This window comes from Onychomys torridus, chromosome 1 (genome assembly GCF_903995425.1).
Source record: "Onychomys torridus chromosome 1, mOncTor1.1, whole genome shotgun sequence".
NCBI classification, from domain to species: domain Eukaryota; kingdom Metazoa; phylum Chordata; class Mammalia; order Rodentia; family Cricetidae; genus Onychomys; species Onychomys torridus.
The window spans coordinates 174487627-174510718 of record NC_050443.1 but is presented as its reverse complement, the minus strand read 5'-3'; the positions used below and the strand labels follow the sequence as shown (position 1 = coordinate 174510718).

Sequence of the window (23092 nt, the reverse complement as noted above, 5' to 3'; positions counted from 1 at the left end):
CTAATCTCACAGCAACCCTAGAAAGATCTTATTGCCCTTTGTAGGAAAATGAAAGGTTTGTCTTGGAGTAGGAGGCCAATGAACATGTTCAAAGTACATGGTTAGCAGTCGGAATAACCTCATAGTTAAACTTTGAGCTCAGGTAGTCTTGGTCCAGAGTGTAAACTTATCTCTGTAGTTCAATGTCATCAACTCTACAACTAACTTATTCTCTTGTGTTCATACACACGTTTCTCTTGAGGATAGTCAGTGATCTCTTGATAAGCATTAAGAACCCTTGCTCTAAGTCAGAAGGATCCAATAAGCCCTTGAAACTAGAAGTCAAACTCATCACCACCTTTCCCTCCTTCAACGGGGTGGACAGTCTTTTTGCTCCTGAGCTCACTTCCTTCAAAAGCCTCACTCTATGAACCAGCAGGCGCTGATGAGCTACATGTTCTAGCCGGGTTCTCTCTCCACCAGCAGCCCTTCCTTCTCTGCAATCTGTTAATTCCGAAATGCTTTGGCTCTACTCTAGGGGCTGACATCTCTGCATCATTGGGGGCTTCACAGAGGACAAAAGGAAACCTGAACCCACAGCTTAAGGTCTACAGCTGCTAATTTCCCTCAGTTCCAGCTACTGACAGCAATTGCTTGGGCATGCATTATCTTGAGGCCACTTGTTCATTCTTTCTGGGAAGGAAGTGTTACCCAAAGATATGCAATTGGCTGACAAGAAGGCTATTTGCACAATAACAAGAAGAAGAAGAAGCACCCACCAGACAAGGTTCATTAGCAACCCCCTTAAATGGGGAGCTATGGACAATTAATTGCTTCTAGGGGAGGGACAGTCAGTTTTCTCTAAGGGTGTAGCCCCTGGTGGGGTGACCACTCTCCAGTGCGTGGCTTCATACCCAGGAATATATGGGAAGCACAAATTGGACTTGGTGGGTTATTAAAAAATAGGACAAAGTTGGGGGTGTATGGAGATGGAGTAGGTCTGGAGAGAAGTTAGGGGTAGAAATGGGATATAGATAAGATCAAAATACATTGCATGAAATTACCAACCAATTAATAAAAATATAAAAAAGAAATCTCCCCAATTTCTAGCTCTTCATCCCTCCTTCCCAAAACCATAGAAAACAAACTTACAGCCTTGGAACTGAGCCTCCTCGTTGGTGATCCATGATACACTAGTAGGTCAAGATACACCAACTAACTCTTTATTGAGGGTGGCTGTTGTGCTGACAGACAGCTGTATTCTGGGGGTTCTATTATACCATAAAAATACCATAATTATCAGTGTCATGGAGTGAACAAATCAGAACATGGAGATATGAGCTACCTGCTCCTTTATCAGCAAGGAATAAACATCTAGACTGAGATCTAGCAATCCCACTTCTGGGTATATATACAAGGAAAATTAAATCAGTATGTTGCAAAAACATCTGTACTCCTATATGCATTGTGGCATTATTTACAAGAGACAAGATATAAAATTAACTGAAGTGTCAACAAATGAACAAAGGAAGTCTAATGTATAACTAAAGTAGAGGGGCTAAGGCCATAACCCAGTTGGGAGAATTGAGTTTTTAACTAGCCCGAGTGCAGCCTTGGGTGTCCAATCCCCAGCACTGCATAAAACTGTATAACACATGTTACAATCTTAGCCTTCAGGAGGTGGAGGCAGGAGAATCAGAAGTCAAACTCTTCCTTTGCTTCATGAGAAGATTAAGACCAGCTTGGGCTATATTAAAAAGTCCCAGATAAATAAAGTCACACACACACACACACACACACACACACACACACACACACACACACAAAAAAAAAAATCCTGTCATTTGTGACACCACAGATGGACCTGGAAGACATCATGTTAAATAAAAAGAGCAGGCACAAAAAATGTAAAGCCACCTGATCTCATTCATAAGTGCAAGCTATGAAAGTGGACTTCTCCAGGGAAATGAAACAATGGTTAACACAGGTGTGTGGTGAAAGGGGAAGTGGAGGGTGGGAGACAATGGTCAAAGGGGGTGTAATGACAGACAGGAGGCGCCAAGTTCAGTTCTGCTGTATAATAGAGACTAGAAATGATGGTGACCATCTTGGTTAGGGTTCTGTTGTTGTGAAGAGACACCAGGATCATGGCAACTCTTATAAAGGAAAAAATTTAATTGAGGTTGGCTTACATGTTTGGAGGTCAGTCCATTATCATCATGATGGGATGCATATCAGCATGTAGGCAGACATGGTGCTGGAGAGGTAGCTGAGAATTCTACATCCGGATCAGCAGAAAGTAGGAGGAGAGAGTGACATTGGGCCTGGTTTGAGCATCTGAAACCTCAAAGCCCACCTCCAGTGACAAACTTCCTCCAACAAGGCTGCACATCCTGATCTTTTCAAATAGTGTCACTTCCTGTGAGCCTATGGGGGCCATTGTCATTCAAATCACCTTCAAATCACCACAGTGACATATTGTATTCTCTTGAAATTTTTTCTTTATTTGTGTGTGTGTGTGTGTGTTTGTGTGTGTGTGTGTGTATACACAAACACTCAAGTGCCTGTACAGAAGTACAAGGAAAACTTTTGGATATTGGTTCTCTCCTTGTACTATGAGCTCTAGGGATCAAACTTAGGTCATCAGGTTTACATGGCAAATGCTTTTGCACACTGACATCTTACTGGACTGATACACCATATTCTCGAAAAATGCAAAGAGAACACATGTGTTCTCATCACAAAACAGTAACTATGTTATGTGAGAATGAGTTTATTAATTATTAATAGCTGGATTTGACTACTTTTCAATGTTTAAATGCTTCACAGCATCCAACTGAACAGGATAAATGCATACAATTTATATTTATGTGTGTTCATGTGGGTGTGGGTGCATGAGTGTGTACAGGTGCACATTCACCTGTGTGTGCATCTGTGTGGAAGTCAGAGATCAGCCTCAGGGGTTTTTCTCAGGGTTTTCACTTTGAGACAGAGTCTGTCACTGGCCTGTAACTCTCTAATTAGCCAGTCCAGGAATCCTCCTGTTTCAGCCTCCTCTACAATGGGACCAGAAGTACATAAACACGGCTTTCTATGTGGGTTCTCTGGGAATTAAATTCAGTTCTTCTGCTCTCACAGAAAGCACTTCACCCACCACTCCATCTCCTCACCCCAAATGCATTTAATTCTGTGAATTTAAAAAAAAAAAAGATTCAGATGGAAATGATAAATGTCCCTGATCAAGATGTCAAGGCCTAAATTCCAGGAACTCCAACGCTCACAAAGTGTGGCCACCACCCAGGGGCCAGGAAAGACAGTTCATAAAGAAGATTTACACCTTCACTGTCTAGGACTATGGCCCCAAACTACAGATGGCTCCCAGGCACTTGAATGACCTGAGTCTAAACTGAGATGTAAGGACAAAATAGATACTGAATTTTGGGGATCTGGTATGAAAATATAACAAGTTTTCAAATTCCAATTACATGTTGAAGTGATAATATTTGGGATATAAGTTAGATTTCCACTGCTCTCACTCTTTGTGTGTGTGTTGGGGTGCATGTGTGTCTGTATATGTGTGTATACATGCAGAGGCCAGAGGTCTTTCTTAGGTGTGGTTCCTCAGGGAGACTTCAGGCTCCCTGGGTGGATAGGCAGCAAGGTCCAGGGTTCATCTATCTCAGCCTCCCCCTACTACGATGATAAACACCTATCAAAACAGGTGTCTCTCTGCACTGAGTGCTAGGGATCAAACTGGAGTCTCATGCCTATGCGGCCAGCTGAGCCGCCTCTCCATTCTGCTTTCACTTTTTAAATACATCAGTGGGAAAGATGTCAATGGCAAATGTGTCCTGCATTGCATAGTTCTGGGATCATGCTGATTACTAGAAGCCAAAGGTTCTTTGACTCAATACGTACAGAACACAGGCTGATGTTAGTCACACATGGAAACTTGCCTGCCTGGGCTTTCTTTTTTCTTCCTGGTACCCTGCCCAAGCTTTGTCATTCCATTTGATGCATCACCACTATATATGCACATACATTACAAGCTATGCCAGAAACATCCTTTACCTGCTCCTCTGGCTTCTGCAGAAGTGGGCACTTTTCTTCACAGGATAACACAGTCTCCATTCAATAGAGTTTATGATCTGAACTGTAGCTACAGTCCTTTGTTGAACTGTGTTGTTTATTAGCTATTGTTCTGTGTCAGCCACTATTCTGGGTGTTTTATGTCTCTTATTCCTTTTACTGGTCACATAAAGTCATCCTGGCTAATTATAGATAAGAAAATTGAGGGTTTAGGCAGCCTTAACTTGTCCAAGCCAGCTTGTGTCTCATCCCACAGCCTGCACTACAGGAGACAGGAACTGAGGAGCACCACTCTTGTGTGTCACAGGCAGGGAGAGCACTGATACTTAGAGAACATTTTTTTGCACCTCCCTCCTCCTGGGTCTTTAAAGGATACCTTCTGCTTCATAGCAGAATTTACAGCATGGTATGAGCCACCCTGAGGGCTTGATTGGCTAATCCAGGGCCTTTAACTGGAATTGAGAGGAAATGCCAGGAAGTGGGAGGGCCTCTGTTGTCTACAGACAAGAGGCTGAGGAGGGTGGGGGAGTCAGAAGGGACATCCTGCCTAGTTCTCTACAACTGTCCAGCAGAGAGCTAAGGGCCAGATGCTGAATGCAGGACACACACTTCTGTCAATTGGCACAGATGGGAAACATTTTCTCCTGAGTCAAAAGCATTTTATCACCACAGAGTGATGAACTGGGGTATAGTAGACTGGCCCAGTGTTTGGGATGTGTGAAAATAAAGAAGTTCATGGGGGATAAGGAAATGGATGGCCCCGTAGGTAGGAGTGCTGAATGTGTAAGCATGACAATCTGAGTTCAAAATCCCAGTCACCCATCTAAAAAAGCTGGAAATGGCCATATGTGTTTGTAATCCTAATGTTAGGTGACAGAGACAGGCAGATTCTTAGAGCTCACTAGCCAACAAACCTCGCTGAAACAGAACTTCTGGGTCAGTGGGAAACCATTTCTCAGGGCTGTAAGGTGAAGAGTGACAGACAAATGCACCTAATATCCTGTTCTAGCCTCCTCTCACCTCTGCATACTGTGTGCACAACATGAACACACAAACATGTCTGCATACACCATACACATGCACATACCACATGAACACACACACACACACACACACACACACACACACACACACACACACACAGGTCTTGGAGGCCTAGCCTGGGATGTAGATTGATGATAGAGCACTTGCTTATCACACAAGCAGCACTAGGTTCAATTTCCATTAGCCAAGAAAAAGCAGGAAACATGGGTGAGCTGCCCTGAGAACATGAGCACCCCTCATCTGCCATACAATGGTGTGGATGAGGGAGAGATGCCCTCCCCCATTCCCTTACTGCCTATGGCAGGTGGGAGAGCTGGCCCTGAGGCCGTGAGAGTGGGAGAGTTGTCTCCATCCTTCACCAGCTGCAGTGCTCTGGAGAGTGGCCCCTGCACCTTGCCTGGGAACTGGTGTCGCCTATGGGTGTAGGTGTGGATGAGCTGGCTTTGAGGGTGTGAAAGCAGGACAACCGCTGCCACCCCTTGCTCCTTGCTGCATAGGGTGAACTAGCCAGGGTAACACTGGAGAGCTCACCCTGGTGGTGAGGATGAGGGAAAGCTGGCAGGCTGACCAACCTTGCAACTACCCAGGTCTAGGACCAGGACTAAGCATTGACCCACTCCAACACCCACCCCATCTATGAACTGCTGGAGCATGTGAAGTGGCCAGTCCTGCAGATCCAAAGTTGCAGGATCTCCATGACATAGGACAACAACAGGATATCCCAAAGGAGTCCCAGTGAGGGCCCAGTAGTGACAGTTTAGCCAAAGCCAGAGGCCTGGAGCCAGACCAATGAGTATTTGTAACAAGCATGTGCAAGTAAAGATATGTGGTCTAAAGGGTACACTGTGTGACTCACTGTGTCACACTACAGTGTCTACGATGAGATTTTTCTTTTCCTGTTTTCTGTTTCTTTTCAAACAAATTTTATTGTTTATTTTTTGTGGGGGAGGTTGCAAGGGCAGAGGGTGGATACAAAGAGGCAGGGAGATGAATGGGATCAAGACGCATGATGTGAAAGACACAAAGAATAAATAAAAACTTTAAAAAAGAAGAAAACAGATTTGAAGGTGGGCAATAATATCTTCAATGTACAACATATGCTTGAATAAAAAGACAATTTTTAAAAAGATCTTAGAAAATCTAAAATCACAAGAAAACAGTTTGCAATTAATTACCTCACTGTTGATCAATGAGTTTGTTTGAATACCACACACCACTAGAGCAGTCAGCTTCCTCTTCCTGCTGCTAACTTCTGACAGATTTTATTCTTCATGCCATGGTTTTAGGGTCAGTAACCCTGGAAGTAGAATCAAAGACTATGAAATAAATATTTAGAACTCTGGACTTCAGGTCAGCCCAACCAGCTAAGCTTGGATTCTGATGATGGCTGGGGGAAAACGTAACTATTGAAGATCCAGATCTTCAAAAGCGCATGCTCGGGTGTCAAAGATTCATTCCTTGTGGAAAGAGGTATGGTAGATAATAGAGGGACTGAATACCCGGGTGACAGAGCCTTTGGGAAGGAGGGAAGGATTCTCTTCCCCTTGTGTTGGGCCTTTCAGGAACACCACTGTTCTGTCATTAGCAGTCACTCAGAGCCAACGATTGAGCTCCATCTTCCAGGAGCAATGCACATTGTTTCTAAAGCAGTGGTCTTTGAATCCTGAGCAAATTATTCTGTTGCAGACCTAAGATACAGGATCCCCCAGTTTGGTCTTAACTCTTTTGGCTCCCCAAACCCTTGCTTATTAGAAGCCTCATCTTAGACACTGGATCCCATTGGCTGTGGACAAGGGCCTAAGGATGTAGTGGAAGGTTGGAGGTCTGCACTCAGACAGGTAATAGCTGCTTTCCTTTGCTCCCAGGATAGCACAAGGCATGCCCGAGAGGAACCTGGGAGCCATATCTGAAAGAGAGCATGCACCTGTCACTCAGCCATCCTATAGTACTCAGTTCAGGATCCACCTGGGATCTTAGGGCAAGAAACTGGCAAGCTCATAGGTCTCTCTCCTCTATCCCCACTTCACAGAGGAGCAGGCATAGAGTCAATACTTTTCCCCATAAAATAGGCCAGGAGATGGACTTACACCCATCCCATTGGTTGTCTTCACTTCTCCCACATGCCATCTTGGACCTGCTTCATTCCAGGTAAGCTAATTCACTGTTTTTGCTTCTTGTCCCCCTGGAGGCAAAGGTTGAGTAGACTTATTCCAAACCTTCCCCCATTAAATCTTACTGAGTTCCTACTGAATTGGAGGTCTTAGGTTGCATATGTAGGCTCATGGCATCCACACAAGTCAATCTGAGAGGCCTGGTGTTAGCCTCATTGTGAAATGGAGGAAACCAATTCACAGCACTAGTTGACTTGCCCAAAGCCAAAGATTGGTGGAGTTTGTAAGGGAGGAGGTGTTGATTCAAGACTTCACACGTTAACTCTAAAAGGAGAGAAATAGTCTCTGTAGCGTGGTTTCCTTCTGAGTCAGGCTTGAGTGAGCTAAGGACATTTAAAGGATTGTATCTGAAGGAAGAGAAGCAGTAACTGAGTTCTTTCCTTCCCCTTACTTCAGACTGTCAGGGCTTCTCAAGACTTAGTGCATCTAAGATAAGTGACAATCTCAAATGCAGGTTTTCTGGAGCACATTCAGGCTTAGAACGTCTGGAGTGGGGACCTAGAATCACTGTCCTAGCCTTTGGGAGAGACTGGTGGTTTGAAAGAGGAAGCTTTGAGAATCCTAACAAGTCTATTGTACTATAACATCTAAGTATTGGATGAGTGTGAAAGGGCAGACTTTCCCCAGATGAAAGCCATGGGAGGTGGGAAGTTGACCATTTAGATTAGTGTGGATGGGCCTGGGAAATGGGGGGCCCATCATACCTGGGATGGCTGTGGCCTTCCCAAAGTCCTGATGTCCCTGTGATGTGTCAAGCAGTGAAGAGGTGACATGCCCCATCTAAAATCTTGCCCTTATCTATGCAGAAAGAAGGCCAATATTTATCCAGTACTAATCAGCTCCTGGTCCTCCAAGCCCAGGAAAGGGAGATAGGATAGGCCTGGTTGGCAGTGAATCTTTTCATAAACATTAGTTTACTTTTTCTAAGATTTTTCTGTAAAATTGATTGAGCAGATGGTAACTACCATTGTTACTATGATACTCATATGAAATCTAACTTTTGTTTGTTTGTCTTTTTAGTTTTTCGAGACAGGGTTTCTCTGTGTAGCTTTGTGCCTTTCCTGGAACTCACTTGGTAGCCCAGGCTGGCCTCGAACTCACAGAGATCCACCTGGCTCTGCCTCCTGAGTGCTGGGATTAAAAGGTGTGCGCCACCATCGCCCGGCTGAAATCTAACTTCTTGTGTGTTGTCTGTGTATGTGTGTGCACACATGTGGTGGTCATTGGAGAGACTGCTCCTCACCTTAGTTCTGAGACAAGATGTCTCACTGATTCCACTAGACTAGCTGGCCTGCTGGCCTCAGGGACTCTCCTGTCTCTATTGCTGTTGTGTTGGGATTGCAGGGCTCACTTCCTCATGCTCAGCTGTTAAAATGTGTTCTGAGAGCTGAAGCTCGGGTCTTCATGCTTGCATAATGAGCATTTTGCCAAATGAGCTATCGCCCCAGGCCGTAAGACCGTTGATGGAATGGTTCTTTGTGCGAGCTTTGTATGGAGAACTAGATTTACAAGCTCTCCTGTAATCTCCCCGCCCCCCCCCACCTCTCCTCCCAATACCACTTTAGAGAAGACCTGTACCATTTAGGTCCAAGGTCATACAAATAACATGAAGTGCATTTAAAATTATAGTGCAGGCTTTCGTGAGTGGGCCCCAGTCTTCCCATAGGGTCATGTGACTTGTTCAGTAACATGAAGGCTGTGATATCATTAGATCAACATGCAGGGGTTTTTTTTTTTTGACTCATCACTTCTGCTTGTTTTCTGTGCGACTCAGAAAGGGACAGCTTCTGTTAATTAGTGTGACTGACTAGAAAGCAAGCTGTGGTCTCTGGGGACTCTTCACTCTCTTATAAGTTCTGGGCAAGGGTGGTCAGAAGGCTGAGCCTACCAGAGCTGTATAACGATACTTTGTTACATTCTATCCATGGCTTCCAGAATAGGCTCTGAGGCTCTACTGAAGTCTAGGCTCTGTGTTAGAGCTGAAAGCCATACTGGTCACTCATGTTTGGTTCTGATGCTCTTTGTCATTGTGCTAGTGACTTGTCCTGAAGCTGCTAAGCTCACTGTGGGATTCCATGCCCCCTGGAACATCTCTTATCCATTTAGTGTGCAAAGACTGGGGGCAGGCCTCCAGATAGCTGTGGACAAGCTCAACTCAAAGCCTGTGGGCCTTGGGAACCTGAGCTGGGAATTCACTTACACCAACTCAGCATGCAGTGCCAAGGAGTCCCTTGCAGTTTTCATCGACCAGGTCCAGAGAGAACACATTCCTGCTCTGTTTGGACCAGCATGCCCAGAAGCAGCAGAGGTAGAGTATGCAGTGTTCTAAAAATGTTGTCTGAGCTGGGAGGTGGTGGCGCACGCCTTTAATCCCAGCATTTGGGAGGCAGAGCCAGGTGGATCTCTGTGAGTTTGAGGACAGCCTGGTCTACAGAGCGAGATCAGGAGAGGTGCAATGCTACACAGAGAAACCCTGTCTCGAAAAACTAACAAACAAACAAAAAAATGTTGTTAGAGTTTCTACTGAAAGGGGTAAGTGTACAGTTGAAGATACTGATCTCATTCATCTCCATCTCTTCTTATTGATTTTTTACATTTTTGATTAAAAGGTTGCTTGTATATATTCATTGTATATGGTACTATAAGGCCATCTTTCAGACAAGAATGTGCTATACATCTAATCTCAGTCTCTGAGGAAAAAAATCATCACAATTGCTGTCTAAGTCTTAGTTTCTGTTTTTCGAGATCATGTAAGGAGAAGAGTTAGAAGTCTCCTAAGACTTTTCAGGAAAAATGATTAGTTCATGAACCCTATTCCTCCTGCTTGTTTGACTTTGGTGTTACATGTAGACTCATATCACTACTCTTTTATGTTGTCAGCCACATGGTTTGGAGAATTTGAGATTGACAACAATGCTTGTTTTTAAATGTAACAGTATTGATTGTTAAAGGAGGCTTCCTTTGGTGTGCATAATAAATTATTCAGGAATGCTGACAGTCAGCTGGAGAGAATACAGTATGACAGGTTGCTTTAAGCTACAGCAAATGAGGGAGACATGCTATTTGTGGTTAATGGGAGTTGCTTAGTCAATGTCCTCTGGTGTCACACCATCTGAGAGAGGATGGGGAGGGTGACTAAGGAGATCATTGCAGATCTCACTCCCTAATGCGGCAGAACTCTCTGGAATTGTTGTTATAAGATTCAGTTGACCTTTGAATTTGAAATATCCAGCTCTCTGCATTTGATATCTCTCTGGTTTCAAGATCAATTCCAAGTGTTGCCCTCCTCTTTCATTTTTACCTGTCCAAAATCCCACAGTTTGAAATAATTTATCATTAATTTGTATGGGTATGTTTCTCTGCATATGTGAATTTGTCTCCTTCTTTGCAGGAAGTCTATAAAACAGACTACCAAATTCTCTTTATTTTTCCCCTAGGCATTGGATTCTACTATAATTTAAGTTCATTTATAAATTTTGTTTTACTGTGGTGAGATTGAAAACCCACATAAATTTGGTAATTTCTTCTAAATTAAATGTTTTGAAAGTTAAAAAAGAGATAATTGATTGCTTTCCTAAATGGCTATAAATATATTTCTATAAATCCTATAGGGCACATTGCTTTCTAGGGATATTTTTTATATCTCAGCTCCTATAAGGGACCATAAACTTCTTTAAGGTAAAGTTCTTCAAAATTCTTTGCAAAATGTAGGATCTTAAAGAAAATACATAGAAACAAATAATGGATGAGTTCAGGAAGCATGTACATGGGCTTGAGTTCTAATCCTACTCTGGTAGTTAGCTATGTAACTCACATGCCTGCCTCTCCACGTTTTCATCTTTAAGATGGGAGGGATGGCATGCAAATCCTATGGAAACCCTAGAAGTTTAAATGAGGGCTCAGCCCTAAGTGAGATGTCTACATCATACTCCTCTCAAAGCTCAGGGATCATCAAGGAAGAGGAGGAGGAGGATAAAATACAGGAGCCAAAGGCAGTGGGTGACCACAAGCAAACAGTGCCATCAGGACACAGCAGGGAAGCTGGACACAGGGAAGAGCTCACTTTAACTGTCACAGCATTCGGAGGAAGACTTGTGTAAGATCAAGCCAAGCAACGTCTAAGCACACAGTGGGGAAGCGCTCAGGATTTCCCAGCTGAGAAACTATTGGCAATTGTTGTTTTTTTTTTTTTCCCAAGAGAGGGAGTTAGTTTTCTTCAAGGATGCAACTCCTGCGAGGCTACCTGTATTCCAGTAGATGGCCCCATATCCATGCACATACTACCAACACTGAGTGGACTCAGTGGGTTAAAAGACAAGAAAGAAGAAAAGAAAAGGAAAGTTGGGAAGGGATAGTTTTGGGGAACAAGGAGGAACTGGAGGAGAGGGAATGGGGTTGGAGTTGGTTAAAACACACTGTATTCATGTACAAACCTTCCAAACAATAAAAATCCAACTTGAAAACTATTGCAATCAATCAAGTTTGATCACAGTGTTGTTGTTGTTTTTAAGAGAGCTTTTAAAAAAAGATTGACGTGAACATGAAAGTTCTTAGTGGAGGGCTTAGATAAATCCTTACATTTATTATTCCTGCCCCTGAGGTCCCTGAAGTGCAGATTGTATGGAAGACATTATCACTGACATTCCAATAGAGAAGTTGCAGAAATGACCTAGAGGTTCCCTGCATCTGAGTTCTCTGCAGACATGAAGTGTGGGGTGGCATAGCTCTGTTATGGAAGGCACTCCCTTGCTCACTTTCAAGGTTATTGGTTTGCTGGCCTCTGAGTGGAACATCCCCATGTTCGACTTTGTTGGACAAACAGCAGCACTGGAGGACCACTTCTGGTGTGGTACCTGCGTGACCCTCGTGCCACCCAAGCAGGAAATTGGGGCTGTGCTTCGGGAAAGCCTATGGTACCTGGGCTGGGAAGACATCGGGCTGTTTGGAGGCTCCCCTGGGGCTTCCTCCAGTGAAGGAGTAGATGAGTTGTGGAGGGCCGTTGAGGATGGACTCCAGTTGCATGTCACCATCACTGCCAGCATGAGGTACAGCAACAGCAGCCCAGGCATTCTGCAGGAAAACCTCAGAAGCATGTCATCTGTTGCCAGGGGTAAGTAGGTGTTGGTTATTCGTGGTGCTCTTACCCTGCGAGGAAATGTTACGAAACATGACAGAATCCACGAACAGGAGTTTTTTTAAGATAAGATAAAGAGACAAGGTGCACAGGCCTGCGGAGAGAAACATGAGTAAAGATGAAGCTGGGAACCATGTCGCCGGTTTATAAAGGCTGGGCCACGCCTGCGCACACAGGCCCATGTGGCTATTCCATACGTGCGCATAGATCACATGGTTGTGCTGTGAGCTTTATGCAACCATGCAAAGCCACGGGTCGTGGTCATGTGAGATATTTTGACCCGGAAATGGTTAGTCGGAAGTGAATCCATATCGGTAGGCAAGAATCTTCCTTTGCTTGAGTTTGAAGATTGTTTAGAAACAGCTTTGGGCTCTTTGTCTTTATACTTATTTTTCTATAAGTATAAAAAGCAAGTAGTATAAAAAACAAGGTACAAAATTAATGATACATTAAAGTAATTTCTTATATATACATAATAATAATAAATATGGTTTTGTGTGATAGGAAATTCTGGCTGTTATAGTGTTGTGATGCACAGGGTAAGTTCTAGAAGCATATTTCTGGTAATCTGGGTCTTGGACTTTATTTGTTACTGAGAACATGGGCTTTGGAGACAGACACACTTAATTTTTATTCCAATCTTTCCATTTTCTGGCTGTGTGTCCATGGGTGAGAATCCTAACCTCTCTGTGCCCTAGACACCTTCTCCATTAAATAAAGATGACCATCATACTTCTCTCCCGGGAGGTGGGGACTAAACAGGGTTATGTGTGAGAAGGGCTTAGTGCCATGTCCAGGCGGGTAGTTGACCAACGTATGGCAGCAGTCACTGTGGTGGTGCTGCTGAGAATGCCTTCACTAGTCACCGGCTCCTCCGAGCTCTCAGTGAATTCATTCTTCATGGCTGTGGGACACTGGGACTTGCCAAATCCTTGTCCTCAGAGTGACACTTATGGCCACACCTTGGAGCTTGCTCTCAGCCTTGCAGGCTCGGCCCCAAGTCTCCCTCCTCAGGAAGGCCTTCTCTAAATTCTCTCTCCTAGACTGGGACTAGATCCTTGCCTCTCTCTGGTGAGAGTGTTCAGTCTTCCCCTAAGCTCTCCACTTTCCACTTTGTCTGGGACTCCAAAAATGTCCTCTATAGGCTCATGTGTCTGATGCTTAGACTCCAACTGGTGACTATTTTAGGAGGTTCTGGAATCTTCAGGGCAGTACTTCCCAACCTTCCTAATGCTACGACCCTTTAAAGCAGTCACTCATGCTGTGGTGACCCCAAGCATAACATTGTTTTCGTTGCTACTTCATAACTGTAATTTTGCTACTGTTATGAATTGTAACGTAAGTCTCTGTGTTTTCTGATGGTCTTAGGTGACCCCTGTGAAAGGGTTGTCTGACACCCCCCCCAAAGGGGTTGAGACCTACAGGTTAAGAGCCACTTCTTTAGGAGATGGGGCCTGGCTTCAGAAAATAGGTCACTGGGAGTATGTTTGGAGGTTACACCTAGTTCTGTCCCTCCTCACCCTCTCCTTCCCACCACCATGACGTTCCACCTCAGGGCCCACACGAGCCTTTCTTCTTTCAAGTCATTCTCCGTGGTAGCTCTGTGAGAGTGGTGGGAAACAAGAGCTGATGCTCTCCCCAACTGTGCAGCCCAGTCTGTCCTGCCCATAGTTCCCTGTGCAGAACACAGTGCCTGTCACACACTTGAAGATCATAGAGGAAGACAACAGCTCATCTGAATGATAAGCTGTCAATTGTGTGACTTCAAAATGAATGATGGTGTCACGAATAGAAAGAAGCAAGGCACCTTGGCCACTCCTCCCACCCCAACCCAGAAGCTCCAAATGTCCTTGATTCCAGGTCCATCTTGGCTTCCTCCTGATTGATGCACAGCTGAGGAGTCACTGATTTTGGGGTCAGTCAAATAAAATAAGGGAAGAAAAATTATCTCAAACTTCCTGGACTTGTACATTGGTGGCAGAAGACTGAAGCAAAGATTAGCTTCTGAAGGGCAGAGCCTGGCAGCTTGTATGCCACAGGTTTAGTTTAAATACACTGTCCTACAATGGCATAGGCATTCCGAGTTCCTGAAGTATGTTCTAAGGAAAAAACAAAAGACTGTATCTTGTTTGGAGTGTTTTAATTTTAGACATAAATAAGAATATATGTCTGTGTATGTGTGTGTGTGACATACACACACATGCATGTGTGAGCATGAACAACTGTCTGACTACTTTCCCTTCTTTTAGTTATAATCCTAATCTGCAGTTCAGAGGATGCAAAAGGCATTCTGCAAGCTGCAGAGAACCTGGAACTCAACACTGGAGAATTCACTTTCATCCTTTTGCAGCAGCTGGAGGTAGGGGTCTATCTACTGGTCAGTGGCTCTGTAGTGGGAGGTGATGAGGAGGGTCAGGGATAGGATGTGTATGGGAACCAGATGCTCAGTACAGTTCTAGCAGCTCAGTACTCTTGAAGGTTTTATCTTAACACCATGGCTGAGGGCCTGGGGATACAGCTTAGTTAGCAGTGCTTGACACACAGATGTGAGTGTCACCTTAGTCCTCAGAACCCACTTTATTTTTTATTTATTTCATTATTATTATTATTATTATTATTATTATTATTATTGTTATTATGTGTTTTAATTTTATACATAAGCCATGGGTTCCCCTGTCCTCCCCCCTCCCGCCCCCAACCCCACCTTCCCCCCAGCCCCTACCCTCCATTCCCATGTCCTCCAGGACCAAGACACCCCTGGGGATTCATTTAAACCTGGTGGATTCAGTACAGGCAGGTCCTGTCACCTCCTTCCAGGCTGAGCAAAGTGTCCCTGTGTAAGCCCAAGGTTTCAAACAGCCAGCTCATGCACTAAGGACAGATCCTGGTCCCATAGACTGGGTGCCTCCCAAACAGATCAAGCTATTCAATTGTCTCACTTATCCAGAGGGCCTGATCCAGCTGGGGGCTCCACAGCCTTTGGTTCATAATTCATGTGCTTCCATTCGTTTGGCTATTTGTCCCTGTGCTTTTTGCAATCTTGGATTCAACAATTCACGCTCTTGCAGACCCTCCTCTTTCTTGACAGTTGGACACCTGGAGCTCCACCTGGGGCTTGGCTGAGGATCTCTGCAGCCACTTCCATCAGTTATTGGATGAGAGTTCCAGCATGACAGTTAGGGTGTTTGGCCATCTGATCACCAGACTAGGTCAGATCAGGCTTTCTCTCGACCATTGCCAGCAGTCTACAGAGGATGTATCATTGTGGATTTCTGGGGACCTCTCCAGCACTCTGCCTATTCCTGTTCTCATGTGGTCTTCATTTATCATGGTCTGTTATTCCTCATTCTCCCTTTCTGTTCTTGATCCAGCTGGGATCTCCTGCTCCCCTAAGCTTTCTTTCCCCCAAATCTTGCCCTTCATTACTCCCACTGTCGTCCAGGTTGTTCATGTAGATGTCATCCATTTCTTTGTCACTGGGTGATCCTTGGGTCTTTCCTAGGGTCCCGTTTTCTAGGTAGCCTCCCTGGAGTTGTGTAGCAGTCTAGTCATCTTTGTTTTACATCTAGTATCCTCCTATAAGTGAGTCCATACCATGTTTGTCCTTCTGAGTCTGAGTTACCTCACTCAGGATGATTTTTTCTAGATCCATCCATTTGCCATATTGATTTCCAAAGTGGCTGTACAAGCTTGCATTCCCACCAGCAGTGGAGGAGAGTTCCCCTTGCTCCACATCCTCTCCAGCATAAGCTGTCTTCTGTGCTTTTGATGTTAGCCATTCTGACAGGTGTAAGGTGGTATCTCAGTGTCGTTTTGATTTGCATTTCCCGGATAATTAGGGATGTTGAGCAATTCCTTAAATGTCTTTCAGCCATTTGAACTTCCTCTGTGGAGAATTCTCTGTTTAGTTCTATAGCCCATTTCTTAATTGGACTGTTGGGCATTTTGATGTCTGATTTCTTGAGTTCTTTATATATTCTGGATATCAGCCCTCTGTCAGATGTGGGGTTGGTGAAGACCTTTTCCCATTCTGTAGGCTGTTGCTTTGTCTTGTTGACTGTGTCATTTGCTCTACAAAAGCTTCTCAGTTTCAACAGGTACCATTGATTGATTGTGTCTGTCAGTGTCTGTGCTACTGGTGTTATACTTAGAAAGTGATCTCCAGTGCCAATGCGTTCAAGAGTACTTCCTACTTTCTCTACTATCAGGTTCAGAGTAGCTGGATTTATGTTGAGGTCTTCGATCCACTTGGACTTAAGTTTTGTGCATGGTGACAGATATGGATCTATTTGCAGCCTTCTACACATTGACATCCAGTTATCCCAGCACCATTTGTTGAAGATCCTTTCTTTTTTCCATTGTACATTTTTGGCTTCTTTGTCAAAAATTATATGTTCATAGGTGTGCAGGTTAATGTCAGGGTCTTCAATTTGATTACATTGGTCCACATGTCAGTTTTTATGCCAGTACCAAGCTGTTTTTATTACAGTAGCTCTATAGTGGAACTTGAGGTCGGGGATTGTGATGCCTCCAGAGGTTGTTTTATTGTACAGGATTCTTTTGGCTATCCTGGGTTTTTTGTTTTTCCATATGAAGTTGAGTATTATTCTTTCCAGATCTGTGAAGAATTGTGTTGGTAATTTGATGGGAATTGTGTTTAATCTGTAGATTGCTTTTGGTAAGATCGCCATTTTTACTATGTTAATCCTGCCTATCCATTAGCATGGGAGATCTTTCCATTTTCTGACATCTTCAATTTCTTTTTTAAGGGATTTAAAGTTCTTGTCATATAGGTCCTTCACATGCTTAGTTAGCATAACCCCAAAGTATTTTATATCATTTGTGGCTATTGTAAAGGGTGATGTATCTCTGATTTCCTTCTCAGCCTGTTTGTCTACTGTATATAGGAGGGCTACCAATTTTTTTGAGTTGATCTTGTATCCTGCAATGTTGCTGAAGGTTTTTATTAGCTGTATCAGTTCCTTGGTTGAATTTTTGGGGTTACTCATGCATACTAACATGTCATCTGCAAATAGGGAGAGCTTGACTTCTTCCTTTCCAATTTGTATCCCCTTAATCTCTTTATGTTGTCTTATAGCTCTGACTAGAACTTCAAGTACTATATTGAATAAGTAGGGGGAGAGGGGACAGCCTTGCCTTGTTCCTGATTTTAGTGGTATTGCTTTGAGTTTCTCTCCATTTAATTTGATGTTGGCTGTTGGCTTGCTGTAGATTGCCTTTATTAAGTTTAGGTATGTTCCCTGTATTCCTGATCGCTCCAAGACCTTTATCATGAAGGGGTGTTGGATTTTGTCAAATGCCTTTTGTGCATCTAGTGAGATGATCATGTGGTTTTTTTCTTTGAGTTTGTTTATACAGAACCCACTTTAAAAGGCTTGGTGGCCCACATTTGTAATCCCTGTTCTGGGGAGGTGAGGAGTAGTTTGCTTCCTAGGACTTTGTTGCTACCTAACCTAGCCTGGTTGGTGGGCTTCAGGCCTGTGAAAGACCCTGCTCAAAAAAACAAGAGGATGGCATTGAAAACAACACTCAAGGTTGACCTTTGGCCTCTGCACATACAGACATGTACATGCACTTGCTCTCTCTCTCTCTCTCTCTCTCTCAAGTAGACCAAGACTGAACTGAAAGCATTTACCCAGAGTTCCTCTGCACAGTTAATGAGGGACTAGACATGGGCTGGAATAAAGTTAGCTGGCTCCAGAGTCTAGCCTCTGCCCTCCAGGTGAGCACACACCAGCTAAACTCTCATTTCTGCCAGGTACATGAGCCTGCCTGAAGGATTGCAGGTAGCTCTCCTTCTCTTCTTCCATAGATTTCCCCATGTCCCTGTGCAACCTAGGAAAGGCCTGTAGAGGCCATTGCGCAGGCCAGTGAGGCAGTTCTCACGTGGTTTGGTTCTTGATTGTGGTGGATGGAGCTAAAGAACCACACACTTGCCACAGTACTGTTAGATATTTGACTTGTGATGCTGCAAGGTAGATGTGATTATCCTCCAACTTTTAAAACCAAGACTTAGGTAAGGCGAGTGGGATGCCTCATGCGTGATCTCAGTGCTCTCAATGGTACTGCTGCTGCTTCAGACTGAGTCTTTGTTTGTTAGCTTCTTTGACAGAATAAGAAGTGGAGGCCCAGAGAAGTAAAAATAGCTTCCCCAGTGCTGCACAGCTACCACGAGAGTATTCTAGCCCTCAGCGTCTGCACATGCTACACTAAAGACATCTAGAAGGATCACTTGCCTTTCTTTGGCTGTGTGTTCACAGTGTAGTTTCCAGTAGGTTTTGCTTTCTAAAATGAGCTTGTTTTATGTAATCAGAAGGAACTAAAGGGGCAAAGTGTAGGGGATAGAGAGGGATAATAATGACCGTATTTCTCTTCCTTTGTCAGGAAGTATTGGATGGCAAAATTGCATCTGATTTTGTTGCTTGGCAGCTGGAAATCTATCTCTTTCTACTTTCCTGGGTATCCTCCTGACTCCTTGTCATTACTACCCCCTTTATTTACTTTCCCCTCATCTCTACTTGCAAAAAGATGATGAAAGGAGAGGATGGGGCAACTCTTAGGATTTTCAGAGAATCCCTTCCAACCCTTCTTTCTTCCACGTAAAACTCTGATGGTCAATTCCAACTGCTTTAGAGTATAGGAAGAACAGAAGGTAAAATATACCATGAAGTATCTATATAATTGAGTTCATTCTGCTTCTTAAAACAATGCACAAATCCATTTGATAGAAACAGTTAGGTTTATATTGCAAAAAAATCAATCTGTAGATGAACAGTATAGTGTAATATCAGTTATATAAAATATATATACTGTGCATGTATACACACACATACACAAGCATGTGTGCTTCTGTCCTTGCTTACACTAGGGAATTTGGGATACGTGCAGTGAGTGGTATGCATTTGTCAAAGTAGGGATAATAATATAGATGGCAGCAATGATAATCAACACTGAAACCACAAGGCAAATGGAGACCAGACGATCCTAAATGTGTTCAGCTTGGCAATCTTTGCTGTTCCATAAGCTTTTGAGCCTTAGCTACTTGGTGCCCCACCATGTTCTTCTTTCTTTACCCTTTGGATTCCTTTCTGCTGCTTGTGTGCTAGCTAGCAAATGTGGACTCAGTATTGCAGAACCTTTTGGAATTACTGTATTTCCAAGAATTAGCCTACAACAATTAAAGTTCTGCTCTGTTGTGAATGTAGTTGGACTCCATGGGTCATTTCCTACAACATGGTAAAATTTACTTTGTTACTTTTTAGGACAGTTTTTGGAAAGAAGTACTAACAAATGGCATGGTGGCAGGCTTCCCCAAAATCTATGAGTCAGTGTTTCTCATCGCCCCCAGCTCCTATGACGAAGGCACTGGCGATGATGACTTCCGGAAACAAGTCTACCAAAGGCTGAGGAGGCCACCCTTCCAAAGCTCCATTGCCTCGGAGGAGCAGGTCTGGTGGTGGTTTTATCTTTCTTATTTCTGCCTGCCCCAACCCCAGACCCCTCATCACACACACCGTTGTCTCCCACAGCTTAAAGTAAACAGTGGTTTGGTGTTCTTTGTGAAGTCTGTACCCATGACCGCAGAGGAGTCAGAGTTATCAGATGGAAAGCTAATGGCCTTTGCTATTTGCGATCTGTGGAGTCTTGGAGTGAATTACCTAATTTTCCCACAGCTGGCTTTCCTCAAACTTGAACTAGAATCATTAATGGCATCTACCTTCCAGGCTGGCCCTGAGTGTCCAACAATACACTCTGTCGATGTAGCAGAAGAAACACCAGTGTGCCCTCAGGCTATTCTGATTGCCTTTGTCAGGAGGACAACAGGACTAATAGCCAGGATGGAACAGTCAAACATGGAGTCAGCACAGTTCAGATAGGCTCTGTCAGGACAGTCATGAGAGGAGCGTCAGCCAGCAGGAATATGAGTCTATATAGAAGAAGAACAACATGGGAAATGTTGGCAAGAGAGGAAGCTACTTCCACTCTGGGGCCATGCTGAGAAACTGAAGACAGGGCTTGATGAGGAACGAGCGTTAGACTGTGGACCCTACCAGGGTGAGAAGATGCTTATTTCTAGGCATTGTTCTGTTCCAGCTGCTGTAGGGGAAAGACACCTAGCACTGAACAGGCACTTACGTGTTTGTTGATTTAATGAGCAGGTATTGAAGACCTACTAGGGACATCTATCTTGTAATAGTTTACCTATTCTCCCTCATCTAGTGCCACAAATGTTTCATGAGTCATTTTATCTCCGTATTATAAATAAGTGAGCTGAGGTCCAGAGAGGATACAGATCTTGCCTCTACTTACAGCCAGAAAATGGCAGACATTCTAGCTTCTGAATATTTCACTTAAAGCACACACCCCTCCTAAAGAATAGCTGATAGCATCTGAAGCTGGTCTTGGTTTGAGCATGTGATCCAATTGGACAACTGGGGCACAAGTAAAGGCAAAGACTTGGATAGCTAGGCTTGATATCCACCGGGCATAGGTGTGAGGTATCCCTGCTCCTCTCAGTTAGGCTGGCCCTGTGCTCAGGGGATAGAGAATGATTTCTTCTAGTCAGGTGGTAGAAGCCAGGTGTATGAACACCATGTTTGCTTCTCTTGTTGAAGGTGAGCCCTTTCTCTGCCTACCTCCATGATGCCCTCTTACTCTATGCTCAGACTGTGGAGGAGATGATCAAGGCTGAGAAAGACTTCTGGGATGGGCGGCAGCTGATTAGCACGCTAAGGGCTGGCCAGATCACACTGCAGGGTAAGATGGTCTCTAAGTTCAGGCTTCTTAGCCTCATCCCTGTGGACTTGGAGATGCTGCTGTGCATCATTGGCTTCCTGAAAGTACCACCTTGCTCTGCTACTGAATCTTTATTGTCTCAACAAGATTCCAGTCTTTCACAGGATACACAGGCTGAAAGCCTCCTGACTGCTCTGAGTTTCCCCAACTAGGGGAAGAGGCCTCTGAGCATTTTTCCCTCTTCTCCTGGGCACTCTTTCTCACAGCCTCTTCTAATAATACCCTCCCAAGGAGACTTGCCTGTAGAACATGTCTAAACAGCAAGGCAGTGTAACATTCCAGGAAGAAAGGGGCACCAGGACCCATAGCTCTGAGTTGCATGCCAACTCGGCCTTCCGTGGCTCTGAAAGGCAGAATTGGGACCCTGTGACAGGACTGAGATTCTCTTTTTCTGAGACCTGATGTGTGTGGTCACCAAGGCACATAGTAGGTACTTCATAAATGACAATATTGTGTCCTGTCTGCAGTGGAACCTAACATCAGGGCATGGCTGCTGGTTTGGGGCATAGGATAGGCGTTCCCTTTTCTGAAGTCTCTCCTTGATAAATGGAGTTTAGCATGTCCCAAGCAAGGACCGCAAAACTGCTGGGTAGAACTGAGCACCCTGCCAAAGCTTCGGCATCCGCCAGAGTCAGAAGGAAGGGCCCAGAGAGAAGGAAGCCGTGTCTTGGAGATGCTTACAGGGAGTAACCAGCATGGGCAGGTACCAGAGAGGCTGCTGTCTGTCTTTCATCCTCAACCAGCTACTGCCCTAGGGACATTCAGCTTCCAGTCACCATATGTTCTGATTTCATAGGAAGTGGTTTTATATTGAATGCATGCAAGATGCTTCATTTTGTTCCTCAGCACTTGATGAGCCTCCCCATTTGGAGGTAAAGAGATAGTCTGCCTTCCCAGTGTGACTCTACTTCTGAGCCACCTTCTGCCCCTCAGTGTACATGCTGACCCTAGCTCAGATTCTGTCAAATGGCAGAACCTGCCGTCCATGTCTGGTGGGGAGTGGGTATGCCAGTCAGAGCTGCTACAGGCTGCTGTTTTTGGCCATGAGTGCCACTCTGTCCTTACCTGGAGTAATCTCTCTTTCTAGGAGTCACCGGCCCTGTGCTTTTGGACTCCCAGGGGAAAAGGCACCTGGATTACTCAGTCTATGCTCTACAGAAATCTGGAAACAGATCCATTTTTCTTCCTTTTCTTCTTTATGACAGTTTTCAGAAAGTTATCAGGTATTGGTGGTCACTTCTGTAAGATTGATCATGCTGTAAGAAGAAGCTGGGGTGGGGGGGACCAGAGCTTTGGGATCCAGTCTAGAATATCCCACTAAACAGTCTGTTCACTAAGGTACGTCCAACCAGTGGCCTGTGGGATGCATGTGTTTCAGGATAGTTATTGTTCGGCTGGAAACTCCAGCTCCCTCTTGCTTGATCTGGAAATCTCCATTCCTCTCTCTCAAACTGGGCCCTCTCAGAGAATTTCTGAGAAAGAAAAGGCACCAAAAAGTCCAGATACCCATTGTTGGTATCTATGGCAGCTCCTCCCCTGAAGTTGCCAGCAGCCCAAGTCGCTGCCTAAAGTGCTCAGCCTTTGACCATACTTGGGCACAAAGCCAGCATGTGGCAGACAAATCATCACCCCTTGCCTACAGGCTATATAAGCTCCCTGCTTTAGTTCCGGCATGTGAATTCTCCTGCCTCCATCTCTGGGGCTGGAGAGCTCACCCAGGAGTTGCTTTGCTCAAATAAATCTGTTCTTTTACTTTTTAATTCAGCTTAATCTGGCTTACTGTGTCAGCTGAGATGCCTATTGTCATGATACAGAAAACCTATTAGTTATGAATATGCATCAGGCTACCAGAGGACTG

The 23092-nt window shown here is 44.4% G+C and overlaps 1 protein-coding gene across 1 annotated transcript in view; it reads left to right on the top strand.

Moving 5' to 3' along the window:
* The first annotated feature begins 9207 nt into the window (after positions 1-9207).
* Positions 9208-23092, top strand: part of LOC118575959 (guanylate cyclase 2G-like) — a 44964-nt gene continuing 31079 nt past the window's right edge. Inside the window, exons 1-6 of the mRNA XM_036176317.1 lie at positions 9208-9591; positions 12045-12393; positions 14667-14776; positions 19701-19886; positions 21054-21195; positions 22322-22457. Of these exons, the coding sequence (XP_036032210.1) occupies positions 9208-9591; positions 12045-12393; positions 14667-14776; positions 19701-19886; positions 21054-21195; positions 22322-22457 (1307 nt within the window). The remainder of the gene's footprint in view (positions 9592-12044; positions 12394-14666; positions 14777-19700; positions 19887-21053; positions 21196-22321; positions 22458-23092) is intronic.